This window comes from Drosophila navojoa, chromosome 3 (genome assembly GCF_054131105.1).
Source record: "Drosophila navojoa isolate 15081-1374.11 chromosome 3, UAZ_NAV_1.0, whole genome shotgun sequence".
NCBI lineage: Eukaryota > Metazoa > Arthropoda > Insecta > Diptera > Drosophilidae > Drosophila > Drosophila navojoa.
Window position 1 is genome coordinate 8,133,112 of NC_142891.1, and position 27,835 is coordinate 8,160,946.

Consider the following 27,835-nt stretch of genomic DNA (forward strand, 5'->3'; position numbering starts at 1 on the left):
CGCGCAGACATTTTGCATTGCGATAAACCCGACTAACTCATATTCATATCTCAGCTGCTCTGCTCACAATGTGAGCGCAAAGTTTTTGCACTGCATTTCACTCACCGGGCGGCAAAAGTGCTTTCAACTACACTTTCGACAAATATGCGTGTGTAAGAAATTGAATTTACTTTTGATATATGGGCAACGGGTTACATTTTCCTCGCATCTTAGCAAGTTTATGGAAATACATATTGGGAAAGCTAATATTCACTAAATTCAAGCCAAATTCTATCTATGTGTACATATCGCTATCTCTATCTCTATCTCTATCTCTATCTCTATCTCTATCATCTTTCTCTAGCATATTAATAATAATTAAGATCGTTTCTAATTAAATGTACTGCCTCTTATGAAATTTTTATAATTCTTTCGAAGATCCACATTGCAATTGTCATACAGTGCGATATAAAATAAATAAATGGTTTTGGATGTTGTTGGCGAGGTCCCAATTCTCGAAGTCTTAATCTGAAAACTGTTGCGCGTCATCGCTCTCCGCCAGGTCGCTCTCTGAGAATCGCTGAGAATTGAAGTTCGAGATCAGATCGTGTGCATGCTTCACCAGAATCGCCAACTCGCAAATTATTGGCTCCCCGTCCAGCAGAAATTTGGTTATACGCTCGCTCTTTTCGAGGGACGCTTCCTCACTGACAGCCGCCTCAAAGCGCATTTTGTAATTGTTGAAGAACTCGAACATTACCTCGTGCTGCATTAGAATCTCCGATATTTGAGAGCGTGCTCCAGACTCGCCATTGGATTCGCCGTCTGCGTCGCTCAATGACTGCTGGCTATCGAATTTTCGGAACGAGCTGGTGGCATCCGAGCTCTGGCTTGACTTGAAGTCATTAAAGCTGCCGGGCTCATCATTGACCTCCGCCTCGAACTCATCCGACTCGGTGTCTGTCTCCTGCTCCGGCTTGCCGTCCTCGTTGGCTGAGCTTGTTTCGTCATTTTTGCTTGGCTGCTCGCTGTCCGTTTCCACCAAATCATCGTCCTTGGCTACCAATTCCTTGACACGATCCGCATAGCGTAGGGTGTTCAGTGTGTTCTCCACCGAGCTCAGGCCCGGCGATATCATGGCTATCATACACGTCTTGTTCTGCTCGCCCCCAATAAAGGAGTCGCGCAACACCTGCGTCAGCTTGGAGCCCCGGAAGGGCAGATGGCTCGAATGGCGACTCAAGGCGCGAATGCACTCCTTCAGCGCCAGCAGAGACTTGTTTATTTCGGCGCCCTCGCGACGTGTCTGCAGATTGGCCGACTGTGTGTCCGCGCCGCGCTCATTGCCAGCCAGATCCACAAAGGAGCACTTGCCGCACGGCTCCGTATCGTCGGGCAACACCAGCCCCATCTGGAAGACGGCATGCGAGCGCGACGACTTGATATTCACCGAAGTCTGGCCGGAGGTGCGCTCCCGATTGCCCTGCTCGATGACTGCCAGCACATCCTCCACCTTCTTCACAGGCATACGGGTCAGGCCAACGATCACCACCTGCTGACGACCGTCCTCGAGCACGCGCAGCATCGGCTTCTCCGGCAGCAGCAAATCAAAGACCTGTTTGAATAGATTTCAATTAGAGTTCATTGTACTCCTCAAAGGGTAACTAGAAGGATGATCAGAAGATCATCTGCTATCGATCTACTATAGATTATATAAATGAGAATCGACAAGTGATCCCTCCTCTATTAATCGATTATCGATTGATTATGCTCGCAGACTGTACCCTTACCTTGCTGCCGTAGATCTCAAAGTAGCTGCACGTAACACTGGCGCCCATTTCGCGATACTTGGGCTTGTCCAGCTCAGCGAACACATCCTGAGCGGCCAGAGCATAAATGCCGGTGGTGCAGTCCTGCGTCTTGCCACAGAACTCGCCGCCCATGGTGTGGGTCTTGCCGCTACCCGTCTGGCCGTAGGCAAAGCACGTGGCATTGCCGCCCTCGAACATGGTGCGGATCAGGGGTCGAGCGGTGTGCTCGTAGACCAGCGCGTTGCTGCACTGCTCGTCAAAGGTGTAGTCGAAGCGGAACTTGTGGTGCTCCAGGAACTTGGTCAGATCCACCTTGTTGCGCAGCTCGTGCACGATCAGCGAACTGCGACTGGGCACCGATATGATGTCCACGGCCTTCGACTGCAGCTCGCGCCGGCTCATCGGACGCTTGCGCACGCACACGGTTATCTGCTGGGTGCGTGCGCCGCGTGAGCTCAGGCAGCGCAGCGGATTCATGTGGAGCTGCCCACGATAATTGCGCACCATCAGCGCCACCTCCCAGTTGGGATTGCCCGGATCTTTGTTCATGAGGACACTCTGCTCCCGCCGCTGCTCGGCCTGCCAGGCACGGCGACGCTCACGCTGCTCCTTCAGGCGCTCCACCTCGCGCACAACGCTCGAGCGCTTAATGCTGGCCGTGCTCGATGCGCCCCTGACGCCCCTCGGCTCCGCATTGACGGGATTGCCAAGACGAACAGGATGAACAGCCGGTGACTTGATGGGCTTGATGGGCTTGAGGGGCTTGACGGGCTTCGCGGTCTTGATGGAAGCCGGCACATTGACGGCGCTATCGCAACGACTGCGCATACGCTTCTTGTACGGACTGCTGTTCGTCGGCTTCTTCCGGTACATGGTGTAGCCGGAGAGATTGTGCGGCTTCGCTTCGGCCTTGGGTGGCTCCTTTTTGTCGGGCGGCGACTGCTGCTTCTGCCTGAACTTCGCCAGAAACGGATTGAGCTCCAGTATAGTGCCCCAGGGTATTTCCTTGCCCTTCACCTTGCTGCCTTGGGTCCATTCAACGGTCACCATCTGTCGTTCGGGACTCTTCAATCCGACCGATGCCGCCTGGATGCATCCGTCGGATCGCCTGATGTTGATCTTATCGCCAATCGCTAGCACCTCCATATAGTAGTAAATTGCTTACGTTTATGAAATATATGTATAAGCAAAGATTTCTGCAATTGCAAAGAGGCAACGGAAATTGGAAAATTATAAGAAAATAGTTATGGGAAAATGCTCACCCGGTTGGGCCTGTTAACGGAGTATTGTGCTCAGGCAATATGTTCGAAATGATATCGTTGCGTATGTCAATGAATGCAATGATATACTGATCACATCCGAATAATGGCTGCACAATGGATGTACCCAAGCACCCAAATATATATATATATATACGTATAGGTGTCTGTCAAAATATCTGCTTTATTTCAATTATAATTTGCAACTGGATTGAATCAGAGTGTTGATTGTGTGGAAGAGAACGTTTTCATAGCAGTTCCAAAAAGTTTGTTCACAAAATCCCTAAATCACAAGTGTTGTATAAAATGTAGTACGTTAAATGTTTTAAAGTGATTAAAGCGAACTATTTGCAATTTGCACGGCCTACTATAAATCAGAAAATCAAAAAAAATGCACTGATAGAAGCGAATATATTAGTTATTCTATTTCGGGATTAAAGATAAATATCCATTGTCGCGAGCAGCAATTCCTAATGAAATCCTGCTGACGTCTGTAATTACTGTTCAGGATAAGATACTTGAGCGGCTAAAGAGTTCTTTACTAAAAGTATTCCGGAAAGAGCACTATTTCTTGAAGACTTCCCAAGAAATAGTACACTCTATTGCGTTGAAGAAAAGTTTGCATGCTCAACAAACCACACACAGACACACACTCACACACACATGAACACCCCACAGTGAAGCACATAGACACCTCGAGCTGGCATCATTATTTTTGGACTTTACTCTAAGAAAGGCTCTCGGTAAAAGTTGGCGTCAAGTCGAGTGGCAACAAATACAACTGTTAGATGACATCGCCTAACCCAAAGTTGCCGTAAGTTGAAGCCAAGCAATTTTCCGGTGCTTACCAAATGCAGATGCAAATGCAGATGCCGATGCCGATGCGGATGCGGATGCAGATGCAGATCTGATAAGGAGCACTGCACTGGGAGGAGCCGTAGGCAAAACTCTTAAAAGTTTAGTTTTAATTAAAGGAAATTTGCGTGCGTGGCACTTGATTTGTAGTGTTTCCGTGTGCTCAGGGTGGGGCTGACTGTGGGGTAGGGGGGCGCTGAGTTAGCTAGGCAGCCCTCATAAAAATATAAATATAATTGAAATTCTAAATTGCAATTGCCACAAGCGTCTGCTGCTGCTGCTGCTGCTGTTGCTGCTAATGCGGGCTGCAGGGCGTGGCAGCCAGCATCTGTAGTTTTTCTTTCGGCGCCTCGTGCTGCTCCTCGTAATTAGAAGCAAATGCAAATTTACACGTCGAGTGTGTCGGCGATGACGGAAGTCATTGAAAGCGCCGATGCGTTGCTCAGGCATTGTGGCGGGCAGCGGGCTAGCAGGCTGGCAGGCGGGACGGAGGGGCGGAGTAGCTGAAGCTGCTCCTGCTGCCTGTCGGGACTCTGGCAGGAAACTCGCAGCCGGCAACTTCTATGCCATGTGCGTGTGGATACACATAATGAGAAAAGTTTCGGAGGTGTCTGAGCGGTAGCAGGATGTGTGTTGATAGGTTAGGTTGCCTAACCACTTGCCAGGTAAAACAGCATCCGCTCCTAACGGCTCAGCATTTGCACAGGCAGAGATGCTTTATTAACTGATTTCGGAATGCAATTGAATTATACGTATTATATATAGTTGGGTCTACTCTTTGTTTATGATGTTTTTGGAAAATTGATTTAGTTAGGCTATGGGAAACCTTGAAGAATATTATATTGTTTAATATTACAATGATATATAAATGGTTTGCGAAACTTTACACAATAGAATTTATAAAATATATGTATATAAATAGAATACAAAATATTTATCTACCATCTAATGTAGTTTAGTTTTTAAATATTTGACATCTGACATTTTTAATTGTTTCAAAGGTGTCATAATTATAATTTATTATTATTTATTATTTTTAAATTAAGTCATTCTATAGAAATTACAGTTCTATTATTATTTATTATTTTTATTTAAAAATATTATATTTTCATTTACATTTTAATATATCTTTTTATTTGTACATATATATGTTAGACTATTTAAATATATTTATATATATATTTTTATATGCTTGCCTAACCACTATGCTTTCAAGTTAATTTTTATTCTATTTCCTGTGCTTCATTCACGACAAATTAATTACCACAAAGCCATTTATCAACACTAGCGAGATAAACGGCAGATAAAGTCCGCGTCGTCTGCGGATTGGTGACAAATCGTGGCGCTTGTTGTGTGGCCACGGGCCACGGGCCCTTTTGGGGAACGGGGAATGGGGAACGGGGACTAGGGGAATGGGCGCGAAGACCCAAAAAGTTAATTTAGTGTATTAAAAGTAGCCACAGCAATAAGTTGTAATGGGCATTGTGATAGACATCAGTGTGACCAGGCGTTGGCGTTGGCGGGGGCGGCCATGGAGAGCTTTCAAGTGGAAAATGTGCCCAAATGAAAATGGTTAGGAAGTGGTGAATGAAAATGGAGTTGTCATTTCAGTTCGAGTGCGAGTTCGACGGGAAGTTGGGTTTTAACTGATGGGCAACAAGTGTAAGTAAATGGGAGTGAAAAAGTAATTAAAATTAGTCGCCTGTCTTTTGAGCAATAGACTTCACTACTTGGGAATCGGATAACGGATGTGCTTGAACAAAAGTTTCATATTTGCCCAGCGCAGTGCAGCCGCTCGTCTTGTTAAGGCGGCCTATAACGGTAATACACTTGAGCGATTCGCAATGATTAGAAAGCCACACGCAAATCTATCTCTCTGGCAACCCGCACGCCCCAGCACGCCCCCCTCTGCCGTGCTCTCCATCACCATCTCCCTCTCTCCAGCATTCGCCCCATTGATGTCGTTGGCATTTAGATGAATTTTCTTTCGCAACGCGTCGCTAAAAACAACCGCAAGTAAATGAGTTCTGATATTGACATGAATTATTCGCCTCAGTGACCTTACAAATACGGGGCGCAAGTCTCTGCCTATATATGTCTGAGGAGTGTCCTTATTACAGGGATAAACTTAAGTGCGTATGCGTTTCGATGTCTGTGCAAGTGTGGGTGGGTGTGCGAATTATATGCTTGTTAAATTAAGTTCTCAATTTTAATGGGCACTTTTGCTTGTTTGGGCTTATTTGATGCCGCCTTGAGTAATCAGATCAAAGATCGTAATTAAAATTTTGCGAATTTAAATTACTTAAGACTTACATAAAAGCTACTGTTTAATAGTATATGTTAATACTTACCTTGCATTCTCCAAATGCACATCTATAGCTTATTTGGTAATTAACCTAATTAAGTCTTCCTGTTTAATATGTGGACAATAGGTTAGCCCTCTGTCGGCAAACAGTGCAAACTGCGGAAAATCTCCAACAGCTTGTATAAGAATGGTAGCCATCTATCAGCAGAAAGCGACAACTGTCAAGCAGTTCGGAATCCAAGCTGTGCAGGACAGTAAGCAGTTCAAATACAGCTGAACTCCGAATAAGTTTGACTATAAAATATAAGTAGCCTGAAAGAAGGTAAAATGTAGTAAGAAATGCTGGTTAATAGAATAAAGTAAAATAATAAAAACTAACAAAATTGGCACAATTATGTAGACAGACAAAACTAAGTATAATATTTACTCTGAGAACTGCATCCAAGAAGTTCTTTTCAGTATTCCCTCTAGTTATTTCTGTTAAGTATTTCCTTTAAGCATTTGCTCCAAGTCTTAATTGCTTCGTTGAACGATGATTAGATACTTACACAGTCTTCACCTCACTTGACACTTGCACGACTGCAACCACCGGGTCTGGGGAACTGAAGAAATGCTGCCGCCGGTAGCCTTTATATAGGGCGACTTCAGTCTATCAGTTGAGTCCGACGACAGGTAGAGGTCGTTGCAGTTGAGTTTTAATTGACCAATGGGAACACTCTCTCCTGCTGCTAGCACTCTAAATAAATCTAAATGGGTAGTGAATACTGCTGCATACATACAAACAACTTAAATGATCTTCTGTACTTCTTCTTCTTCTTTTGCTTAATTTTGGTATATTGAAAGGAAGGCAGGGAGACAGAAAGTGAGACTGACAAAGAGCTTATACATAGCTTATGTACAGAAATATTTATAGTTAGATCTAGCGTGAAACAGGCTAAGCTGGCAGCACTGAAACACCGCAGAATTTAACTGCTTTATTATCGTTCAATTTAAATTTCATACTAGCCTTTCTGCTCACAGCTTACGCTTCTCGCCAATAGAGGGCTACAACGATTTCAGTTATTTTAAAAGCAGCCAAGAGATATTACGGAATAAGAATTATTCAAAAAATTTTTAATAATGATGAAAATGAGAATAATATAAATAATAAATCATAATAATAACAACACAAACATATTAAAAAGTTGTCTTTTATTTTATATAATATTTATATAACTTTTCTTGCAGCTTTCCTAACGCTACTTACTATAATATATGTAGATATGGAGACCCTCTCCTACAGCTCTGTTGTTGCCACGCCCCAGTATTTTCGCATGCGACTCTCATGCTCCGTAAAGCCATCCTCGTCCAGCTCCTCCTCATCCAATATATTGTGATCCCTCTCCTGCGTCACCGGGAAGTCATATTCCAGGTTGCAGGGCATACGTCGCTGCAGGGAACCGAAGTAGGCGGCATGTGGCCCGCCGCCCAGCTTCGCGTAGGCATCCCGCGACTTGCCATCGAAGAGATTGTAGCCATAGTTGGGCGACTGCTGGAAGGAGCGCATGCTGCCAAAGTACTCGGTGGGTAGCTGCTTCATGATGGGCTGATAGGCGCTCAGTGGAACGTGCGCCTGGGTCAGCTGGGGCGTGCTGCTCGAGATGAACTTGTTGGCCACGTTGCGTATGAGATTCGACTTCAGATCGTTGCCGTCGGCCGCTGTCAGTTTGGCTGTGGGCAGTCGCTGCTTGGAGAACGACTTCGAGATGGTGTTCAGCTCCTTGTCGAACAGCAGCTGGGTGTTCTGCTCGAGCATGTATTCCCAGCACTTGAACTGCTCCTCTGACAGAACGGACTCCGTTTCGTCCAGCATCTCCAGCTGCTGCTCCTCCTGCAGGACGCGCGCATGCGCCAATATGAACTCGTCCTTGGCCACCGTCGCATCTTTGCTCAGCAAATCCGGATTGCTCTGGCCACTGGGCGACGAGCGACCAGCCAGCAACTCCTGCTCCAAGGTACGATGCCGGCACGCATTACTCCGATCGCAACAGGTGCGCTTGCTCACGGCCAAGCTGGCCGACTGCTGCGGCGACACCAGCGCCGGCTTCTTGCGCACGCTCTGCTTCAGCTCGCGTATCAGATGATCCACGTCGGTGCTCAGGTGACTGAAGCGCACCACAATCACGCTCAGATTCGCCGTCGCGCCAAAGCTCTGAGCAATTTCCAGCAGTCGCTTGGCCGCCAACAAAGCATTCTCCTCCTTGCGTATCTCCCGTGCCGCACGTCCAATGTCCATCACGGCCCACAGCTGCTCATTGGCCAGCACCAGGTACTCATCATCGTTGCTCAGCGTTATCTGGAGTTATCATCAGGAGTTGTATATTTTAGTGTAAAAAGTTGGGATAGGTATAATTTTAGGTGTTTCAAAGTGCATTTAAATGTAAAAGAGAATGTGAATGAGAATTTCAATGTAAATCTAAATGAGAATGAGCCTCAGCAAGTAAATCGAATGACTCAATGTAAACCTTTTAAAGTTGTTAGCTGAATATCATTGCGCGAATGATACGACATGATTCGTTGCTCTCCCGAAACGATGTTCGTTAAAAGAGCGTCCCACGAATACCTAGATCAACTCAAGACGCTCCACAAGAGGAAAAGAGAAACGAAAAGAACCGAAAAAGCTCAGAGCTAATTCGAATGAATACAAATACGAATATGTAAAGAAGAGGAAGAGTGTAAGGTAAGATGCAACTATATCTCTTATATAACTATTTCTTATATGGAAATGGACCTAGGATATATTTTTGCCCTCCAGGAGCTTACATCTCTAGCTAGAACTCACCTCGAGTAGCTCGGGATCGGGCAGTGTGTGGGATGTCTGGTTGCATTTATGGCTATCGCAGTCGGCCTGCGACTCAGTGAGCCGCAGGTGGGTTGTGCGTCGCACCAGGTACGCATCAAAGTGCCCCAGGTGGGCCAGGCGCAACACGTAGCGCTTGGACTTGAGCGCACGCACCTTTGAGGGCTGTCGCAGGAGGTGGAGGAGCGTGGCATTGCGCAGGCATCCACCGCACTGGCGTTGCGCCGTCAGCAGTGTGTACTTCATGTAGTCGTTGAGCGGAGACTCCTTCAGTGACTGCTCCTGCTTGAGCAGGCCGGGCACCAGTTGCGCCATTTGATGTGCCTGTCGCGCATCCGTCTGCGACTCGAACATGCCAAGGAGCGCCTCTTCGTTGCCGTTGAACTGGCTCGCGCGTAGCTGTGTGACGAGCAGCTTGCGCGCATCGCCTGGCGTCTCGGCAAAGCCCAAGGACCAGGGCAAGGACTTGGTCTTCTGGGCAGACGCCTTGCTATACTCCACGGGCAGGCGTCGTGTGCTGGTGGGCAATGCGGCGCGATTGTTGCCAGAGACATCGACCAGACTCCAGACACGCTGACTCTGCGTCTGGCAGACCTTCAGCTGCTGCTCATCCACCTGCAGCTGCAAGTTGCCCGACAAGTCCAGATACTTGAGATTGCGCGAGGGCACCAGCGACAGCAGATTGATGCGGTCCAAGTGATTGTGCGCCAGGTCCAGGATCTTCAGCTGGCTCAGCTTCGACAGCTGCGGCGTGCTGAGCAGCAGATTGTTGCAGCAGCGCAGCACCTTCAGCTGACTCAGGCCGGACACCTGGTCCGGCAGCTGCTGCAGCATGTTGCCCGACAGCACCAACACCTCCAGCTCCGACCAGTTGCGCACGCACTCCGCCGGCAGCACTCCCAGTCGATTGTGGGCCAGTCGCAGCACCTTCAGCCTGCCCGCGTGCAGCAGTGGCTCGAATATGCTGTCGTTCAGCTGATTGCCCGTCAGGCAGAGCTCCTCCAGTGCCGCATTGTTGTTCTGCTCGTAGCGCGGCAGCTGGGCCAGTCGATTGCAGGCGACGTTCAGCGAGCTCAGCTGGCCATGGGTCACGGCGAAGAAGTTATCGGGCAGCCGCTGCAGCTCGTTGCTCTGCAGCTGCAGCCGCGTCACGCTGCAGAAGGCCTCAGGCAAATAGTCCAGCTGCTGCAGCGCATTGTAGGCGAGATTCAGCGAGCGCAGGCAGCTGATACGATAATTCCTCAGCAGCTCCTTGATGTGGCTCAAGTGATTGTGCGTGGCGTTCAGCGTCTCCAAGGCCACGCAGCCGCCGATCCACTGAGGCAGCGCGCTCAGGTAGTTGTGAGAGATGTCCAGCTGCAGCAGCTTCTGTGGCACCGACTTCGATATGCAGATGCTCTGCAGACCTACAGGGCACAGAAAATCAATTAGTAATTAAATAGAAATATTAACTGAAATTTCTTTTGCTCAACTAATTTTTTTTTATAATTTTTAAGAGCATTAAAAAAATGCTACAGTATCAATTAATTTGTGGACATGTGAGTTTCTAATAATTTTTTTTATGCCCCCACGACTTATTAGTTCTTAAATAGTGTTATTTTTTGAAAAATATCTCAAATTAAAATGTATTCTATGTCAGATTATAAAAAATATATTCGCAAACAATAATCTTAAAATCCAACAATAAATTTTTGAAAAAAAAATTATAATAATAATAGTAGCTGAATAAGACTTTCAGCCTAAAATTTGTAATTTAAATATTAAAAAAAAAATATATATATATATATAAAAATAAAAATACATAGTTGAAAAAAAAAATAGTTTTAGATATATACCATAAAAACATAATACAAAAAAAAAATAAAATTATGTAAATTCCTTAAAAAATTAAAAATATAAGATAATAAAAGAATAAACTAAATTTAAAAAAATAAGTAAAATTGAACGCATTAACAAAACATAAATTCATTTTACAATTCCAAACAATAAAAACATAAATAAAAGCTAATACCAAAATTGTTAAAGGAAAGAAGAGTTTTCGATAGACGTATTGAAAATTGTAAAAAAAAAAAAATAAATAAATAACCAGTTTAGCCTAATTTCAAATGCATTAAGCTTCCATTCAGATCAACCGCAATACCTACAGTTATGATCCGCTATAAGGGTCTGCAGACTGGTGCCATTTATGATGAGCTCAATCAGCTTGTTGCGGCTGCACTTCAGCGTCTCCAACTGTGCCAAGGTGCTCAGGTCCAAGACTTCCATTTCGTTCTCGCACACCTCCAATTGGGTCAGGTACTGCCCAGAGAAAGAGAAGATATAGTCATACTCTGTATTAGTTCAGTTATACGACTTCTGGACCCTTACGTTGTAATTGCCTATTAAAATGCTGCCGCACAGTTGGTTGCCCTTCAGGCTCAGCTTCTTCAATGGGGGACTCTCATTTGGGGCGACTTCTGCATTTTGGCCAGAGATGGAGCCGTGCTTTATGGTCAGTTCGGAGGCGCTCTTGTTTTCATTGTTGTTATTGTTGTTGTTGCTGTTGTTGTTGTTGTGGTTGCTGTTGTTCTCGTCGCCATTACTAGCCGTAACTTTTAATTTCGATTTGTTTACCTCCGTCGTTTTCTTTACGGCCTTAAGCATTGTTTTCGTTTTCGTTCACTTTATTGGTATTTTCCTTTAGTTTTTCCGTTAACACTCTACGACGTGGGCGGAGTTGAGGTCCGAATGGCAACAACTTACCACACTGCATGCATGAGTAAACACCAAACAGAAAAACCAAAACGGCCGAAAATCTGACGAAGTCTGTCCAAAAGACCGCGAATATTCCAAAATATTATGAAAAAATTTTAATGAATGGGGCTAGAACTAGATGTGAAGTACACCCCAATTACAATACTATAATTGACTTTAGATTTGACAATAATTTAGAGTTCTTGTTGGCTTCGTAGCTCTTCTTCTTGCGGCACAACAATCCACACCGGATCCAGGTCTATGCACAACTGAAGACGACTTGCCGTTACAACAAGCCAAAACTGTAACGCTTGAGAGAACGCCACGGTTGCCTCCAACCCTCTCGCCGGCCACCCCACCCCGCTCTCATCCTCCCTCCGGCCACTGCTCCATTCTCATATATGCCTTTTCCATGGGTTCGCTGCAATACGATGATATGATGTCTGAGCAACATTTTGGATTGTGCTTGTGCCATACGAGAGCTCTGGCGCAACAATTATTTCTTATATCCGTACAAACAGTGAACTCGCGGTAGAATGAACTCAGCCTAAGCTAATATATAACACTTAACTTAATAAACATAACTAAGAGTACAAAAAATATATACATATATACATGATAATAAAACTATAAGATAGCAATTCCATTATTCCTAAGTATCACATTTGCTTTTAGGATGGATATACAAATACACAATATATTATTTATATAGAATACGTTGCTAAAATCTAAATTTCTATAACTATAACAAATATAAAAATTAAAAAAACTAAAAATTTAACAAATATTATTATCATATAATATCCACCTACATATTCATTCATAAATATTCCAAGATCTAGTCTTATGTCTGCAGAAAATATTTGATGAACTGCAAACAGCATATAGATAAACCGATATTAATTTAAATTCATTTTAGCCAATGTTCACTGTACTTAAAGACTGGACGCCTGCTCAGTTCGACAAGTATGTATATTTAACGTGCACTCTAAATGGAGTTTAGTTTATGCTAAGCTCAAACAAGAGAGTGGGAGTGGGAGGGAGACAGACAGAGAGAGGCCCTCAAGATCCATACTCACCATGCACTGTTTGCCTCAAAGTATTCACATCCATACATACAGGTATACCTACGCATATATCTATGTATGTACATAAGCTGGGTGTTCGTTTACATAGAGCGCCATTCGGAATTGACACACAATTTAATAACAATGAATGGAGGGAAGGTTTTATAGATATACTACATATAGTATCTATATCTGCATATTCAAGGTATTTTAGAGTCGAATGAGAATGGATGATGCGAATGGAGGCGAAGGAAATAAATACATTTGTTTTGTAGTTTTGTGTTTTTTTACACGAATTTAAGAAACAATTTGTTTTTTTTTTTTATTATTTTTCACTGAAATATAATAATCGTTTGTCATGCACTTACGCATTAGCAGAAACTCTTTTAATAATATATTTCATTTCATTTCAATATTTTGCATTTTTTCGTTTTGTTGCTTGATTTGTATTTTTAAGATTTTATATATGTATTTTTTTTTTTTTGCATTTTCTTAATTCCGTTTATATAAGATTTTTTTTTTTTGCTTCCATAAAAAAGGTAACAACTTTTTTACATAACGTAACCAAAACAAGAAAAAACGCAGGCAATCATGTTCTAATTGTGGGCGTGGTCTTAGCCATTACATAAATCTCAACTTGGCCATATGCTATATATAAAGACATATATGTATATTTCTTTTTTTTTTGCTTATGGTCAAGAGATTAAATATATTTATAAAAAAAAAATATATTTATATATAAAATAAAGTAACGCGTTTTATACATAATATACGCCATATTCAATAAAATGTAGAGTGTGTGTGTGTGTATTGGTATATAGTCATATATATTCATATAAATATACATATATATAATCTATATAATACAATGTAAAATCCAATGCTGAAATCTGTTTAAACAAGGGAGCAGCAAATAAAATAAATAATTACTAGTATGAATAAATTTAATAATAATTAGATTAATAGTTAACGTTAACTAAGCACATTAACTCTCTCGCTTGCACCCTCTCTCAGGTGTGCGTGGGCGAGTGGGAGTATGTCTGTGTGTGTGTGTGTATGTATGCGTGTATACATATATGGGGTGTGTGTGTGTGTGTGTGGATGGTGCACTACGCTCATTTTGTTTATACACATTTTATAAGGTATTCGCTAACATTTTATTGTAATGCTACATTTTTGTTTTACACGCTTTTATCTTTTATCTTTCTGCTTAAGTTTGCATTTATTAATTCTTATCTCGGTTTTTGCGCTTACAAATTATTTAGTTTATTTATCGCAATTACAAATGGATATTTCTTATGTCACAAACGAACACACACAGAGCGTGAAGTCCTTCTCCTAGCTCCTACTCCTACTCCTACCTCCTACCTCTTACTCCTTCTCCATGCAAATATCAATTCAATTATATTTTTGATAATTACTACGTTTAACAGCTGCTTTAACTAATTTATGTTTTTTGTTTTTGTTTTTCATTGCATTGATTTTAGAGTAATGTAAATTGTTTGTTGTCTATTGCTCGTCATTGTATTGTTTTTGTTTTTCGCCTATTTGTTTTGCGTATAACTTAAATGGTAGAAATATTCGTATAGTACGCGCAATTATACAGTAGATATAGTATAATTTATATATATATAGAATATATATGTATGTATATATAACTACAATTACTATCTGCATAATTTCCCTGTGGTGTGCAAGGTTGTTAATTGTTTATAATATTTTTTTTTTTTTTTTTGCATTTCGATTTTGTTTCTTTTTTTTGTTTAATTTTAGGCGACTTGTTCTGGCTAACGCAATTTGCAAAAATGACTTAAATAACTAAGAGACGTGGCTAAAGGCGTGAAATTTGATTTCCGCACTTTTACAAACGTTATAAATGTTCAATTGTGTAAGTAGTTAAGAATTACAATAAGTATATTAATTAATTATATATATATATATTAATTATTTATATATATGTAAATACATATAAATATTTATCTGTGTGTGTGTATTATACATGGCTTATTTGCCCATGCTGGTCAATGCTGCTCCCGCTGTCGCCGTTGGCGTTGTCGCTGGCACATTCTTCAGCATGCTGCCGACCTCCTTGTGATCGCTTAGGTTGCCGCCATCGATGCTGCTGCCCGAGTTGCTAGTCGTACTGAAGTCCAGCTTGTAGGTGGCGCTGCGCGTCACATCCTCCATGGACGCTTCCTGGCAATCGCGCCCGATGTGCGTCTGGGAGCCACAGTTGTAGCAGGAGATGATCTTCGGTGTCACTGCGCTGCTCGCTCCAGTTATGGGGCAAACGCCTAACGTCGCATACGGCGTGGGCGCAACTGGCGTCGCGAGCAATTGCTGCGGCTGCGGCTGTGTGGCGGGCGTTTGCGTTTGCACTGTGACTGCATTGGTGCTGGCAACGGGCGCCGTATTGCGGACCAATTGGGCCGCCGTCACAGCTGTGGGCGCACCAGCTGGCGGTGCTGTAACGGGCACTGGATACGTCAACCCGGGATGATAGCCCGGAAAGATGATGTCCCCGTTAGGCTGGTAATGAACGCGTATGGAGTTGTGCAGCGCAAGTGGCGGCGGCTGCGGATGATGTGGTTTTATCAATGCTGGCTGCGGTCCACGTCCACTTGCCGCATGATATGGATATGTTGGTGCATTATACGCTGTCGCTGTTGGCGGTGGTTGTGGTTGCTGTTGTTGCTGTTGTGGCTGCTGTTGTTGCTGCTGCTGCTGCTGCTGTTGTGACTGCTGCTGCGTCTGCAACAGCACAGGTGTCGGTGGCGTACTAACAGCAGAGGGACTCATGAGCAGCGGCTGCTGTTGCTGTTGCTCGCTGGGATTGCTCGGCGTATAGATTTGCTGATAGCTCTTCTCCACGCCATTGCGCCCGTTGAGACGATGCTGTAGGCTAGACTGCTTATTGCTAATATGATGCGGCTTTTGCTGCTGCTGTTGCTGATAACCAATGCCCACTGAATGGTTGGGATGCGTGGGCGTGGGCGTGGGCGTTTCCGGTGGCGTTGTCTCGCCGCAAGAGCCATTCGAGCAACCCGATTCGCTGCTCGTAGTTGCCGCACTTTTACTCGAACTCATTCTCGTCGAGCCGCTGCCATCCTCGTTTATGTGCATATTATGCATCGTGTGGACCAGTGTGTTCGCCTTGATGAAGCTGTTCATCTGATAGTGCTGCTGCGCCTGCTGCTGCTGCTGTGAATCTTGACTTACCGGCGACTGTTGCTGCTGCTGCTGTTGTTGTTGTTGTTGTTGTTGCTGCTGCTGCTGGTGAGGTGGTATATATGTATTCGCATTCATACGCTGATGCGAGACACGCGGATAGCTTGCGTTGCGTATAATACTAGACAAGCTGGCGCCAACTGGGTTGCCGCCGCCTTCGCTGATACCCTGAAATCATATAGGCACAAACATATATTATTATTAAGTATTCTTTTGATGATTTGTTAAACAAATAGCACAAATATTTCAATTGATTAAATTTGCAGACAAATTATACGCAGCCCTCATTGTGACCATTTTCAAAGGTCCTATTAATGTCTCCTATCCTCTATACCCATATAGAGTTAAAAGAATAATATTCTCTTGCTACTACTAAATAAGAGTATTCTAATCAAAAACCTTTCTATCTGATGGAATTAAAAGAAAATTTCACTTATCATCTCTAGTTACACTACCTTACACCAAGATGAATTTCGGGCGAACAAAAATATCTACAGATAAGCTTGGCAACAGCAATTCGAATAAACTAGGTCAGCGCTGTTCAGTATAAAATGAAACTGTTGACACAAAGTTCTGTTCAACAAATAATCTTTGGCCATTGCTAAATTTCCGTTAAAATCCCTATTATTCTACCTTAAACCTAAATCAATTCTGGGCAACAAACATCTACACACAAACAAAGCAACGACAATCCATTTGATACTCAGCCAGCGCTGATCAGGAATACATATTTATCCATTACTTCGCTGTTATTGATTGCATGATTCATAGGACCCACCTCATCAAAATGCTTAGCGTCGCCGCTGCCAACGGACGTAGACGATGGCGGTGGCGTTGTCTCCACAGAGGGTCGACGCGAATGTTTGACGCTGTTCGGCAAGCGCAACGGCAAGCTGCGCATTTGTTGTTGTGGCTGTTGCTGTTGCTGCAGCAGTGGGGCACTGCTGCCACGCTCACGCTGTGGACTGGTGGTGCGACTGGTCGACGGCGATGACTGCTGGCTGCTTAGCATGGGCGAGCTGGCTTGCGGCGGCACCTGAAGATCCAGGCTCTGTGGCTGTGGAGGCGGCACTGCATACACTGTACACGGCACTGAGTTGCGCATGGACCAGCCGCCTGCCGCCGCCGCCGCTGCCGCTGCCGCAGCAATGGCATTCGAGTCCGTTGGAATGGTGATGTTGGATTGCATCAAATGTTGTATGCTGTCCACGTCTGTGCCGGGTATCATCTGCGAAGGATCAAGGAAAAATTGTAAATAGTTACTCTATTTGGCAATTCATATAGATAACATAACAGACTACCAGGGAATCTCTTTCGATCGGGCATAACCTTATGGGCAATGGATTTGTTACCTTGGTCCAAGGCTGTGGATACAGCAGAGGCGTTGGCTGCTGTGGCTGCATCATTGGCACCACTGGATGATGGAAAGGCGGTGGCGGCTGCTGTGGCTGTGGCTGAGGCTGCGACTGCTGCTGCTGATGCAGCAAGTGTTGTGTATGCGACGGCTGTTGCTGTTGCTGCTGTGACGACTGCTGCTGCTGCTGCTGGCTCATCATTTGTGTCGTTTCGTCTGTCATACGTCTGATCTCCTTAATCTTGGCCAGAATTTCGCCGCATTTGGTGTTCTGGTGGTAAGAAAAGACAGGATGTTTGGCAGCCATTGTGTAGACGAGCAACAGCTCCAGGATCGTATCCTGATCGTTAATGCTGGCAAAATCGCGGTCGCCCCAACACTCGAGGGTGCGAAATATTTCTGTCACACAATTTCGATTACAGGCACGTATCAGCGCTAAATATAGCGCCATCTTGCGGCGGATCTTTTTGTCTGTTGGTTCGCCCTTTTGGCAGTTGTGCATATCGGCGGCCAGATCCTGTGGATTATTGGCGCGCAGCTCCATGCCACGCAATTCCGGTGAATCCCTGCGACCCAGCTCCTCCAAAAATGTGCCCAGAAACCGCAACTCAAACGGCAAACAGGCCTCGAACAATGAACACATGGTATCAATGCGATTATAGCTCTCCAGAGTCTTAAACCACTGCAGGACGTCTTTTGGACAAATCATTTCCAATTTTGTTGTGGCACGCACGCATCTACTACGAAGTCTAGCCTAAAGTGTTTATACGTAGGGGTGTGTGTGTGTGTGTGTGAACTTGTCTCTGTGTATGTTAGTGTATATGTGTATGTGTTTTAGTGTATCTGTGTGTATGTATGTGTATAGTGGCTGCTGCTCTAGTTACGTGTGGTGGGTGCAAAAACCACAACAACAACAATAATAATAACAACAACAATAATGTCGATTGTCGATTTGTATAGAGCAGCAGCTGCTGCTGTTGCTCCTCCACTCGCTTCTGCGTTTGCTCGTTGCTTGGCGGCAGCTAATTAACTTTTACGCACGTTTTTTTTTCACTCTGTTGTTTTGGCGTTTATTTGTTTCCTTTGCTTTTTCGCGATTGATGCTTCACAAAGACGACAACGACTGCTGCTGCTGCCCACTACTAGTTTGTCGCATACATTTGCGGGCGCTAGTCCACCAATGTGGCCAGAGAGACTCCACAATTTACTCGCTGCTACTGGACGACGAGTCGCTGCCACAGAATGCTGTGGCTGCTGGTTACTTGCATGTAGTATTTCTACAATAAACGCGCACATGCACTTTTCAATTGCAATATTAACACAATTTGCAAGTTCATAGTTTGATTCTTCTTTTTTAGTTACTTTTTACATTTGCGAACTTTACATATTTCGCTGCGTGGTGTTTTCACAAAAATTTTCTGCTTTCTGCTCCAAGAATAATGCAACTAGATAGGGTTGTTGATATTGCAAAGATGTATCGATGCTTCCAAACGCTCGATATATTTCACATTTGCAGCTTATCTTTATATCGATAGTGCAGTACCGCCACCTATTATTGTGAATAGTTTTGATATACTTATAAATATCAAAATTAAAATAGAATTATAAAGGCTATACAATACAAAAGTCATTAATGATTGCTAAGAATGAATATTTCAATAATAATAAGTATAAAAAATAAATGTTACAAATTTTTTGTTAGAATAGTTTAACAACTCTTTCATCGCTTACTTAACGACGGTTCAATTCGATATTGCGATTAATAAACAACGCTTACAAAAAACTCATATTTAAGGGCCCAACCCGCAAATCTTCAAAATATTATATTAAAACAAATACAGAATCTAGGTTTACAAATTTCGGTAATTAATTTTATTATGATAATCGTTCACACATCTATGAAAAATTAATATATCTTTATGAAAATAAGTGCACAAATAGTGCTTAGAAACCGTCTTCGTCATCTTCGGCCATCTCTTTGGCCAGCTCCAGGTCCTGTTGTTCCCGCTCGCGTCGCTCCTCAGCACTCTCCAAATCCTTTCCATAGGACTTGGGCGGATAACGCATGGCCTTAACGCTCTGATTATGCAGATTCAAGCAGAACGAAATGCGTTCATGGAAAGCCAACTGGGGCTCGCGTGTGCTATATATGTCGGTGCTCTCCTTGCTGCGCATATAATTTTGCTCGGGATCCAAGGTAGCTTCAATAACACCATCACGTATAGCCTTGGACACGATAAATTCGGCATCCTCTGCCGAGTCGAGCATCAAACGCTTGGCTATATCTTTCGGCGATATGCGCGAGTAGGAGAGTCCAATGGAGCGAATGGCCGTTTTGATAACATTGTGGCGGAGACGAATGATTAACGTAAATGTATGATCCATCTGGAATTTGGGCCCAAACTGTGAGACCACATCCCCAAAGCGCTTCAGATTACCCAGCCGCACTGCCTGTGTGAGCGAGAAATAAGGTCCAAGAGATTGGCGCAATCCCGCCTGTCGAAACACCACGCGTTCCGGTATGTTGCCCAGCAACAGTTCCACGACAATGATCAGTTTCTGTACGGTCTGGCGGAATCCAATAGCGGCATGCTGTGGTGATTTGCGCAGCGCCTGCACCAGATGCTTGTGGGCATCACTGTATTCAAGCTTGGCGGCCTTGATGCGACCCAAATAGTAGAGGAAACGTGCCCATTCATTGTTGCTGGCCGACTCGGGATACACCGACTTCTTGACCAGTTTGTCTGCCTGGTCGTACAGTGCATAATGCAAATAGTTACGCAGCAGGCAATTGAGCAGTACGGCCTGTCCTTCGAAGTCATTGCGCAGCGTCGCAGTGCGCAGGCGGGCATGCAAAAAGGAACGAATCCCTTCCAGTCCATTGTTCAGCTCCGCCACGCGTGAGTAATAGAAATATGACTTGGCGCCAATAAGATCCAATGTGCGACGATTTTGTATCGATATTTTCGACATTAACGCATCCGCACAAGTGCCAGCTCGCTTCAAATCTCCAGCATCTATTAATTTCACTAGCAACAGTAAATAATAGTACGCATCCACCTCAGCAATGGGAGCCTTTGTCGCCACCTGCTTTTTGGGCACATCAGGCAATTCTGTTGCATCTTTTTCGAGTGTAGGCGCGAGCGCCAACGCCGCCTCGCGGTCAGCGCCAACGGGATAAATGCTCTGAGCCAGGTTCCGGAATACGACGCCGTTTAATTTGCGCCGAGTAATGGGCAAATTGCGTAGCACGCGGAGAATGAAACTAAATTGGGAAGTTTGTTACATATAATTTTGGATTTTCGCAGGGTAATATAGCTTCCTCGATTTTTTACTTACCGTGGTTCCTTAGAGGACACGGACTTTTCAATTTGGCGTATTTGTTCGCGAAGTTCTTGTACGGCAGCGAGATCTTGATTTTTCTTCTCGTCTGCCAGTGTTTCAGCAGCAGCGTCTACCTCCATCTCGATGTCTTGAGAGACAGTATCAACAGCGACTGTTGCCATTTTTAAAGCACTTGCAATTTACGTATAATTACTGTTTGTTTTAATATTAATATTTTTCCTGAACTCGGCATACAAAATTGCCAAGTAATGCCAGACTTTAGTGGTGGACGATAGTTTTGACAAGCAATTTACATTTTACTCTGACGCTACAATTATCGATACTGATTGTGATATGGTTGCCATAAAATTTTTAGTAAATATTTATTTTTTTTCATCAAAAATTGCTCAAAGAAACATAAGGTAAACATGCTGTTTTTTCAATGCATGTAAAATCTCAGGCAATTTTTGTTGTATAAATTTTTATAATTACAGCTACACAAGTAGCTGTTTACACTGTTATTAACATTTTAGCCTAGTGTTAAGTTAACAGCGCAACGAGTAAGTCTAATCAGAACCACTTTCATCAGCTGTTTTCCTTTGAACGTTATGAGATAGCATAACAATCGTCATTTAATGAATTAAAATAAACCATAGTCTTAATTACTACCTCGTGGTCAGAAAGATGCTACGTTGCAGACATGTTATACGTCAGATTCAGGTTCCACTACTACGTCCTCACTCCACTGGTTCGAAACCGCCCGGCGGTGATGACCCAAACGACCTGCATCCCATACGTCGCACATTTCGCCTGCTAGGCAAGGATATGCGAAAGATTAAGGAGTTCTTTGTGCCCAAAGAAGATCAATTTGATAGTGAGAACAAGCCCCAGCCTATAGCTACAAGCAATAAATTTAACTTTAGCGGTGACAAGGGCAGCAACGATGAATTCCCAACACATTGCGACGTCCTCATCATTGGAGGGGGAGGAATGGGCAGCTCCATTGCCTATTGGCTCAAACAGAAGGCGCGCGATGGTCTCAATGTAGTTGTTGTTGAAAAGGATATCAAGGTATGGACCGATTGATGATAAAAATGTATTCAGAAAACATTTCAGTTTCGCTTTAATTTCAGCACGAGAAATCCGCAACTCGTGTGTCCATCAATGGGCTGTCCCATCATTTCGCATTGCCAGAAACAATACAAATGTCTTTGTTTGCTGCGGATTTTCTGCGCGAAGCGCCGGAACACTTTGGCACCGATATACCTATTAAATATATGCCATATGGACATCTTGTGCTTGCCGGTGAGGAGGATGCGGAGATGCTGAAGCAGACATCACAGCTGCAAAACGAGCTCGGGGCACGCAATGAGTTGCTTACAAAAGATCGCTTGGCCTCCAAGTTTCCTTGGCTAAACACCAAAGGCATCGCGCTCGGCTGTTATGGGCAGGAACGTGAAGGTTGGTTTGATCCCTGGGCGCTCCTAGCCAATTACAAACGGGCTGCCCAAGGCTATGGCGCGCATTTCGTGCATGGCGAAGCTGTCGCCTTTGAGTTTGTAAGCCAAGCCGATATTATAGTAACTAACTCCGAGAAGGGTGGCTATCAGAGCCTGGACAAGGTGATCATCCAGCTGCCAGGTGGGGCGAAGCGCTCCATTAAATTCGCTCTATGCGTCATCGCAGCGGGCATAAAAAGTGGGGATGTAGCACGCCTAGCACGAATTGGCCTTGGCGAAGGAGTGCTGCATCTGCCCTTGCCCATAGATGCTCGCAAGCGTTACATGTACAAGATAAACACCCAGGATCAGAGTGCTCCCGGCATGGCAATGCCCATGGTTGTGGACGCAACGACAGGCACCTATATCCGTCGAGTGGGCTTGGGCGGCGACTACGTGTGCGGGCACAATGCGTTACCTGGCGAAAAAATGAGTTCCGATAATTTAGACGTGGATCCGACGTACTTCAATGAGAATATTCTTCCCGCGCTGATCGAGCGTGTGCCCGCCTTCGTGAACGCCAAGGTAGTCAATAGCATGGCCGGCCTTTACGACTACAACGTGTACGACGATAATGGTATCTTGGGACCGCATCCTTACTATCATAATCTATACATTGCCAGCGGCTTCAGTGGGCAGGGCATACAGCAGACCCCAGCACTGGGTCGAGCCATCTCTGAACTCATTATGGACGGACAATTCCGCACATTGGACTTGTCTCGGTTAGGATTTGATCGACTTATTGTTGACAAACCCATGTATGAGTTTAATGCTTTAAATTAAAATGTAATTTATTGTATGTGGCCTTTTAAAGAAAAATCCAATCCAAAATTTAGCTAGGAAAAAATCAATAAACAAAAAGTCGAACTATTTAAATTGACCTGGCGCCGGGCCAAAGAGGCCACCACCTTGCTTGCTAGCCGCTCTCGACGGTGCAAAGCCCAACAGTTTTTGAATATTTTGACGGATGGACATGGTGCAGAGGATATAGAGGAAGATGAAGGAACAGTCAGTGTAGTCATCACCCGACAAATTGCGATGGCTCAGGCCCTGAATCCAGGAGATGGGAGTAAACGGCAATTGGGCCACAACACGACCATCGAAAATGCTATTGAACATGCTCAACAAGGCGGTGAATGCAAATCCAGTTGCAAACATGGACTTCATTTTCACCAGCGATAAGTCGCGATTGTTATTCTTCAACTTCTCCTCGTAACGTTCAAGTTTCTTCTTTACCGATTTATCCAAAGAGTCGCCGTGTGTCTCCTTACGTCGTTCCACTAAATGTAAATCACGTGACATGTAATTAGCCTACAACCTTTACCGCAAACTGCACACTTAATATACTCACACTTCTTGCTCTGTTTGTCTACTTCTGTCTTTAGCCGCTGGTACTTCTCGGTGCGGTAGACCAGCACCCATGTAAGTCCTATAAATGAATACGTGTGTGATGATTTATTATTAAAACTATATTCACATACCGCTATAGTTTTTTTAATACATACCTTCCCCCAAAAATGCCGTGCATATTGATATAAATACAATTAAAAAAGTGTCGGACCACATTTTTTCTTTACTTCCAATGTAAAATTTTAATAAATTAATTCGATAGCGATTACAAGTATTACTTTGACCGACTTTATACTAATCGAAATATTGCCGTACGAAGTATCGATGTTTGTTTGCTTATAGGCATCGAGTACTTTGGGAGCGCGTTTTTAAATGTTGAACTTGGTTTTATTTTCTTTTAATAAACGAACGTTTAATTCTATTTATTTCACAGACTGATCAAAGTTAAATACTTATTAATTAAGAATTAATTGTTGAGAAATCTCCAGCATTGTTTGGGAAACCTTAACTACAATTTTAAAGACAGCTATTAAAAGTAGCAAAACTATATATTTAGATTCAGATCTAGATTTATACTCCAACGATATCATTACAATGTATACAATGTGTGAAAATAAAGAGATAGATGTTAAATTTTTGGCATTGTCACAAGCTTGCCCTCTGTGATTTTGTTATATTTAGGTTCTTTTAAAATTTCAATTAATACAATTCAGTTAATTTGCATTTTGCTGTTTATGTATGTATGTATATATTTAATTATTAATGTATAAGTGGCGAATTTAAACACTTGCGGCTACAGTTTTAGGACTTCGAGACAGAGACATATCCAATGTGTGCTACGATTCTCGCCGTTCTATTGACTGACTGTCGCCTGTTGTTCTGGTTGTTGTTGTAGTTGTAGTTCTTGTTGCTGTTGCACTGTAAAAAGCTACATTTGGGAAAGAAATTAAATCAAGTTATGTAGATATATAAGTATATATAGAAGGAAAAAGAAAGAAATTTAAATCTCATTAAGTTTCGGCGTTGAGCGATTGGGATATATTCAACTTGAAGTAAAGTTTGACTTCAAAATGAATATTTTAAACTCAAAAGGTAAAAGGTTCGAATTTCCACGAAAAAAACACTTCAAACTATCGTTGCAGTGTATGCTTGCTCTTTTTCATTGTTTTTTTTGTTGTAGATTTTGTTTTTAGTTAATTGTTGCTTTAAAATTGTTGTCGAGTTGACTTTTTTGTTTTAGTTTTATTTCGGTTGTTCATTTAGTTACTGTCTAGTAACGCCGTCGCTCCCGCTCGCGACTGCGCGAACGCCGACGCTCGGTTGATCGATTGCGTCGAGTATCTCGCTGACGATCGCGATCCTTTTCACGTTCGCGCTCTTTGAGGCGCTCTTCACGTTCCTTGATACGCTGCTTATGCTCTTCAATACGCTTCTGACGGAACGCCTCCTTTTCGGCAATCTGGTATTTTATATAAATAAGAACGGAATATTAAACAAAAGTTGAATAGTTTCCATTTCCAGTTACTCACAGCTTCCGGTGTCAGAGGCAGCCAATATATACAAGGCGTCGCCTTTGTTTTGCGAAATAAATCATCCAATAGTCTAATGGGTGGCTCATTCTCCTTCTTTCTGGACTTTAACGCTGTGTGTGAGCAAGAGCCCAATTATTAGCATACATTAATTTGTCTAGCGTTAAGCCACTAATTACCTGGTGATCCGCTCCTGCTGCGTCCATGTACACGTTGTTCGCTGCGTTCGCGATCACGCTCGCGTCCTCCGCGGTCGCGCTCTCGTGATCGTTTTCGATCCTGTCCACCGCGCTCTAACTCATCGCCCACTTTACCACGCTCGGAATCACGCAATCTGGCGTCAACGCGTTCCTTACTGCTGCGACGTCTGTCATTGCTTGACTTGTCGCGCTCATTCGGCTCCTTTTTGCCCACATCCCATTCACGCACTGGACGTGCTGGCTGTTAGCAAAGAGGTTTCGGTTAATTATGTTTCAATAGATTCCCAGTGTCAAACATACCTTTTTATCGCTTGCATCCAAACGTGACCAAGTATTACCAGCGTTCTGATTATCTCTAGTATTGTCTTGCGGATATTTAGGTGCCTCGTTCTTTGTAGATTGTATAGCACGATCCATGTCTGCGCGACTGCCAAAATCAACGTTCAAGCACTTGGGATTTGACACTGGCCAACGTACACCATGCAAAGCATGACGGGTTTCAATCGCTTCGCTGTAATATAAATAAAATGAGTTAGTATTATAGTATCCATAATTTCAGGAAATGGACTTACTCCTCTGTTTCATACGCAACATAGCACTTCGACTTGATGCGATCAATCCAGAATCCATCTTCTTCGACGATCTTTCCCGTTCGCGCCAACAGACCCTTCAGCTGCAGCACCGTAAACGGCCGCACCAAATTGGTAATGAAGAGCACATGGCTGGCACGATTACGGGCCGGGCTGGGTGATCGGGCGACAGCACTAGTTTTTGACACGGCGGGCTCGATTGCTGTTTTACTTGCAGCTGGCACCGTTGTTGGCACCGATTCCTTCTCATGATTCGATTTTGGTTGCGGTTTCTGTTGATGTTGTTCCTCATCGGTCGCATTGCCCTCATCGCGATCTTTTATGACACGCAGTTCGGGGGTCAACGATCGTTCGTCTGTTTCATGATCGCTGGTAACGAGTCCCTCCTCTTCAGATGATGACTCCAATTGCACATCACTGAGTGGCACTGGATTGACCACATCTGCTATAATATTCTTGAGTGAATCGGTTGATATAGCCAACACGGGTGGCGCACGTTCGGCCACTTTTTTGCTCAGCCATTTGCGTTTCCTCACGGACCGCTGTTGTGTAACGTTTTCCAGATTATCGCTGTTTGCATGTTCCTTGTTAGTTTGCTTTTCCAGGGATTGCTCGCCGGTTTCCTTCTGATTCTCCTTCGGCTCATCAGTTTTAACCGGTGTTTTGTTGTCATCCACTTTGGGCTGATCCCCTTGGTCTGGCTCCGGTCTATCAGAATTCCTCTCTTCCATGTCCTCTGTTTGAATGTCTAATACATCGCTTGTGGTTTTTAGATGTACTTCATCCTTACTTGCTGTTAAGCTTAAAGAAGACGCAACTTTTACCTCTTCCTCCGCGGTACGCTCACTTCTGTTGTCCTTCCCCTTTCCCGTTTCCTTCGTTCCGTCAACGTCCGCTTCCTCATCATTGGGTTCCTTCATGCACTTCTCCTCGTCATCTACCTGTATGTTCGGCTTTTTCTTGACATCCGCTGAATCTGTTTCGGATTTTATTTTTTCTTCGATCTGCTGCTGTTTCTGTTCGGCTTGCGGCTCATCGGGTTTCTTGCTCATTTCCTTTTCGACCGATACTTGTTTATCGATATCGGAATTCTTTTTGGTGGAACTCGCTTCAGAATCCGTCTCCGCTTCCGCTACTACCGGCGCATCTGAGCCATTTTCAACTTCCTCAGGTATGGTTTCCACCTTACGCTCACTACTTTTCTCCCGCTGACTGCTAGCGCTTTGGCGCTTTTTAGGTGTCGTGCGTGTTGAGCGGCTTTTGCGCACTGGCGATGCGACTGCATGTTCTTCGCTTGACGCTCGCTGTTCTCTGCGCTCCTCATTGATTTCTTCAATTATTGGAGGCGCTTTAGTTTCTTCTATTTTTTCTACAAGCGTCCCATCCTCAGTTCTTTCATTTTCCGATATTTTAAGTGATCGGCGACTGCGACGTGCCGGCAAAGGTGCAGGCGATGTAGATTTTTTTCGTTCGCTACGACGTCTCATAGCTGTAACTAAAAAAATACTGCTCGTGCCGTACACTTATGCCTTTGATGATAATACACTAAAATAAAATGCTGTTGCACTTATTTTTAAACGTCGGCAGTATGCGATTTAATAACACGCACAATTATTTGCTTAATTTGCGGCGTGCCCGTTTTTGATTACTCGTAAAAGAAAATTTTGTTGCCAGCGAAAAGCGTCAATCCGCCATCAATAGGTAGGGTTGCTTTTTTCAGTTGCAATCAATGCTTCTAAACTATCGCATGTTCTTACTATCGATACTTTTAATGTACTGTAAATAAAATAGGGAACTTTATCTGGATCACTAACCAAATAAATGGTTAGTGTCAGGATATACTACTATTAAAAAATCTTCACCTAATTGAGTTTCATTAATATTCTAATTCAGGGTTCAGCGATAACAATTAG

At 43.8% G+C, this 27,835-nt stretch overlaps 7 protein-coding genes across 7 annotated transcripts; 1 reads left to right on the top strand and 6 right to left on the bottom strand.

Annotated features, from left to right (window-relative positions):
• Positions 1-380: 380 nt before the first annotated feature.
• Klp59D (Kinesin-like protein at 59D) lies at positions 381-3,420 on the bottom strand. Its single transcript, XM_030386842.2, has 3 exons — positions 3,053-3,420; positions 1,770-2,986; positions 381-1,594 (listed from the first exon to the last, which is right to left on the bottom strand). Exons 2-3 carry the CDS (start codon positions 2,934-2,936, stop codon positions 503-505), a joined length of 2,259 nt encoding a protein of 752 aa, XP_030242702.1. The 5' UTR covers positions 2,937-2,986; positions 3,053-3,420; the 3' UTR covers positions 381-502.
• Positions 3,421-7,460: 4,040 nt separating this feature from the next.
• Positions 7,461-12,337, bottom strand: Phlpp (PH domain leucine-rich repeat protein phosphatase). The gene is made up of 4 exons (XM_030386848.2): positions 11,416-12,337; positions 11,193-11,346; positions 9,031-10,454; positions 7,461-8,544 (listed from the first exon to the last, which is right to left on the bottom strand). The coding sequence occupies exons 1-4, from the start codon at positions 11,689-11,691 to the stop codon at positions 7,486-7,488; spliced, it is 2,913 nt and encodes a 970-aa protein (XP_030242708.1). The 5' UTR covers positions 11,692-12,337; the 3' UTR covers positions 7,461-7,485.
• Positions 12,338-14,320: 1,983 nt separating this feature from the next.
• On the bottom strand, positions 14,321-18,924 carry LOC108658012 (uncharacterized). Its single transcript, XM_018110667.3, has 3 exons — positions 17,429-18,924; positions 16,855-17,304; positions 14,321-16,244 (listed from the first exon to the last, which is right to left on the bottom strand). Exons 1-3 carry the CDS (start codon positions 18,137-18,139, stop codon positions 14,853-14,855), a joined length of 2,553 nt encoding a protein of 850 aa, XP_017966156.3. The 5' UTR covers positions 18,140-18,924; the 3' UTR covers positions 14,321-14,852.
• A 355-nt stretch (positions 18,925-19,279) lies between these two features.
• On the bottom strand, positions 19,280-21,080 carry Rpn3 (regulatory particle non-ATPase 3). Its single transcript, XM_030386851.2, has 2 exons — positions 20,770-21,080; positions 19,280-20,695 (listed from the first exon to the last, which is right to left on the bottom strand). Exons 1-2 carry the CDS (start codon positions 20,934-20,936, stop codon positions 19,375-19,377), a joined length of 1,488 nt encoding a protein of 495 aa, XP_030242711.1. The 5' UTR covers positions 20,937-21,080; the 3' UTR covers positions 19,280-19,374.
• Positions 21,081-21,180: 100 nt separating this feature from the next.
• Positions 21,181-23,052, top strand: l(2)37Bb (FAD-dependent oxidoreductase domain containing lethal (2) 37Bb). Its single transcript, XM_089258055.1, has 2 exons — positions 21,181-21,825; positions 21,888-23,052. The coding sequence occupies exons 1-2, from the start codon at positions 21,439-21,441 to the stop codon at positions 23,034-23,036; spliced, it is 1,536 nt and encodes a 511-aa protein (XP_089114181.1). The 5' UTR covers positions 21,181-21,438; the 3' UTR covers positions 23,037-23,052.
• On the bottom strand, positions 23,027-23,921 carry LOC115563593 (calcium load-activated calcium channel). Its single transcript, XM_030386857.2, has 3 exons — positions 23,759-23,921; positions 23,605-23,682; positions 23,027-23,533 (listed from the first exon to the last, which is right to left on the bottom strand). The coding sequence occupies exons 1-3, from the start codon at positions 23,817-23,819 to the stop codon at positions 23,121-23,123; spliced, it is 552 nt and encodes a 183-aa protein (XP_030242717.1). The 5' UTR covers positions 23,820-23,921; the 3' UTR covers positions 23,027-23,120.
• Positions 23,922-24,231: 310 nt separating this feature from the next.
• Positions 24,232-27,649, bottom strand: Acn (apoptotic chromatin condensation inducer acinus). Its single transcript, XM_030386849.2, has 5 exons — positions 25,905-27,649; positions 25,633-25,843; positions 25,312-25,573; positions 25,133-25,245; positions 24,232-25,062 (listed from the first exon to the last, which is right to left on the bottom strand). Exons 1-5 carry the CDS (start codon positions 27,407-27,409, stop codon positions 24,874-24,876), a joined length of 2,280 nt encoding a protein of 759 aa, XP_030242709.1. The 5' UTR covers positions 27,410-27,649; the 3' UTR covers positions 24,232-24,873.
• Positions 27,650-27,835: the final 186 nt, after the last annotated feature.

Bases quoted from the DNA above. Each gene is read 5' to 3' on its own strand.
- Phlpp (XM_030386848.2), bottom strand. From the start codon at position 11,691: ATGCTTAAGGCCGTAAAGAAAACGACGGAGGTAAACAAATCGAAATTA. The intron at 11,347-11,415 runs GTAAGGGTCCAG...TTCTCTGGGCAG, and splicing joins TTTTAATAGGCAATTACAAC to TACCTGACCCAATTGGAGGT. The intron at 8,545-9,030 runs GTGAGTTCTAGC...TGATAACTCCAG, and splicing joins CCGATCCCGAGCTACTCGAG to ATAACGCTGAGCAACGATGA.
- Acn (XM_030386849.2), bottom strand. From the start codon at position 27,409: ATGAGACGTCGTAGCGAACGAAAAAAATCTACATCGCCTGCACCTTTG. The intron at 25,844-25,904 runs GTAAGTCCATTT...TTTATATTACAG, and splicing joins GTTGCGTATGAAACAGAGGA to CGAAGCGATTGAAACCCGTC. The intron at 25,246-25,311 runs GTAATTAGTGGC...GCTCACACACAG, and splicing joins CAGCAGGAGCGGATCACCAG to CGTTAAAGTCCAGAAAGAAG.
- LOC108658012 (XM_018110667.3), bottom strand. From the start codon at position 18,139: ATGATTTGTCCAAAAGACGTCCTGCAGTGGTTTAAGACTCTGGAGAGC. The intron at 17,305-17,428 runs GTAACAAATCCA...GATCCTTCGCAG, and splicing joins ATCCACAGCCTTGGACCAAG to ATGATACCCGGCACAGACGT. The intron at 16,245-16,854 runs GTGGGTCCTATG...ATATGATTTCAG, and splicing joins ACGCTAAGCATTTTGATGAG to GGTATCAGCGAAGGCGGCGG.
- Rpn3 (XM_030386851.2), bottom strand. From the start codon at position 20,936: ATGGCAACAGTCGCTGTTGATACTGTCTCTCAAGACATCGAGATGGAG. The intron at 20,696-20,769 runs GTAAGTAAAAAA...TTCCCAATTTAG, and splicing joins GTGTCCTCTAAGGAACCACG to TTTCATTCTCCGCGTGCTAC.
- LOC115563593 (XM_030386857.2), bottom strand. From the start codon at position 23,819: ATGTGGTCCGACACTTTTTTAATTGTATTTATATCAATATGCACGGCA. The intron at 23,683-23,758 runs GTATGTATTAAA...ATTCATTTATAG, and splicing joins CACGGCATTTTTGGGGGAAG to GACTTACATGGGTGCTGGTC. The intron at 23,534-23,604 runs GTGAGTATATTA...ATTTACATTTAG, and splicing joins AGACAAACAGAGCAAGAAGT to TGGAACGACGTAAGGAGACA.
- Klp59D (XM_030386842.2), bottom strand. From the start codon at position 2,936: ATGGAGGTGCTAGCGATTGGCGATAAGATCAACATCAGGCGATCCGAC. The intron at 1,595-1,769 runs GTAAGGGTACAG...CTATTCAAACAG, and splicing joins TTGAGATCTACGGCAGCAAG to GTCTTTGATTTGCTGCTGCC.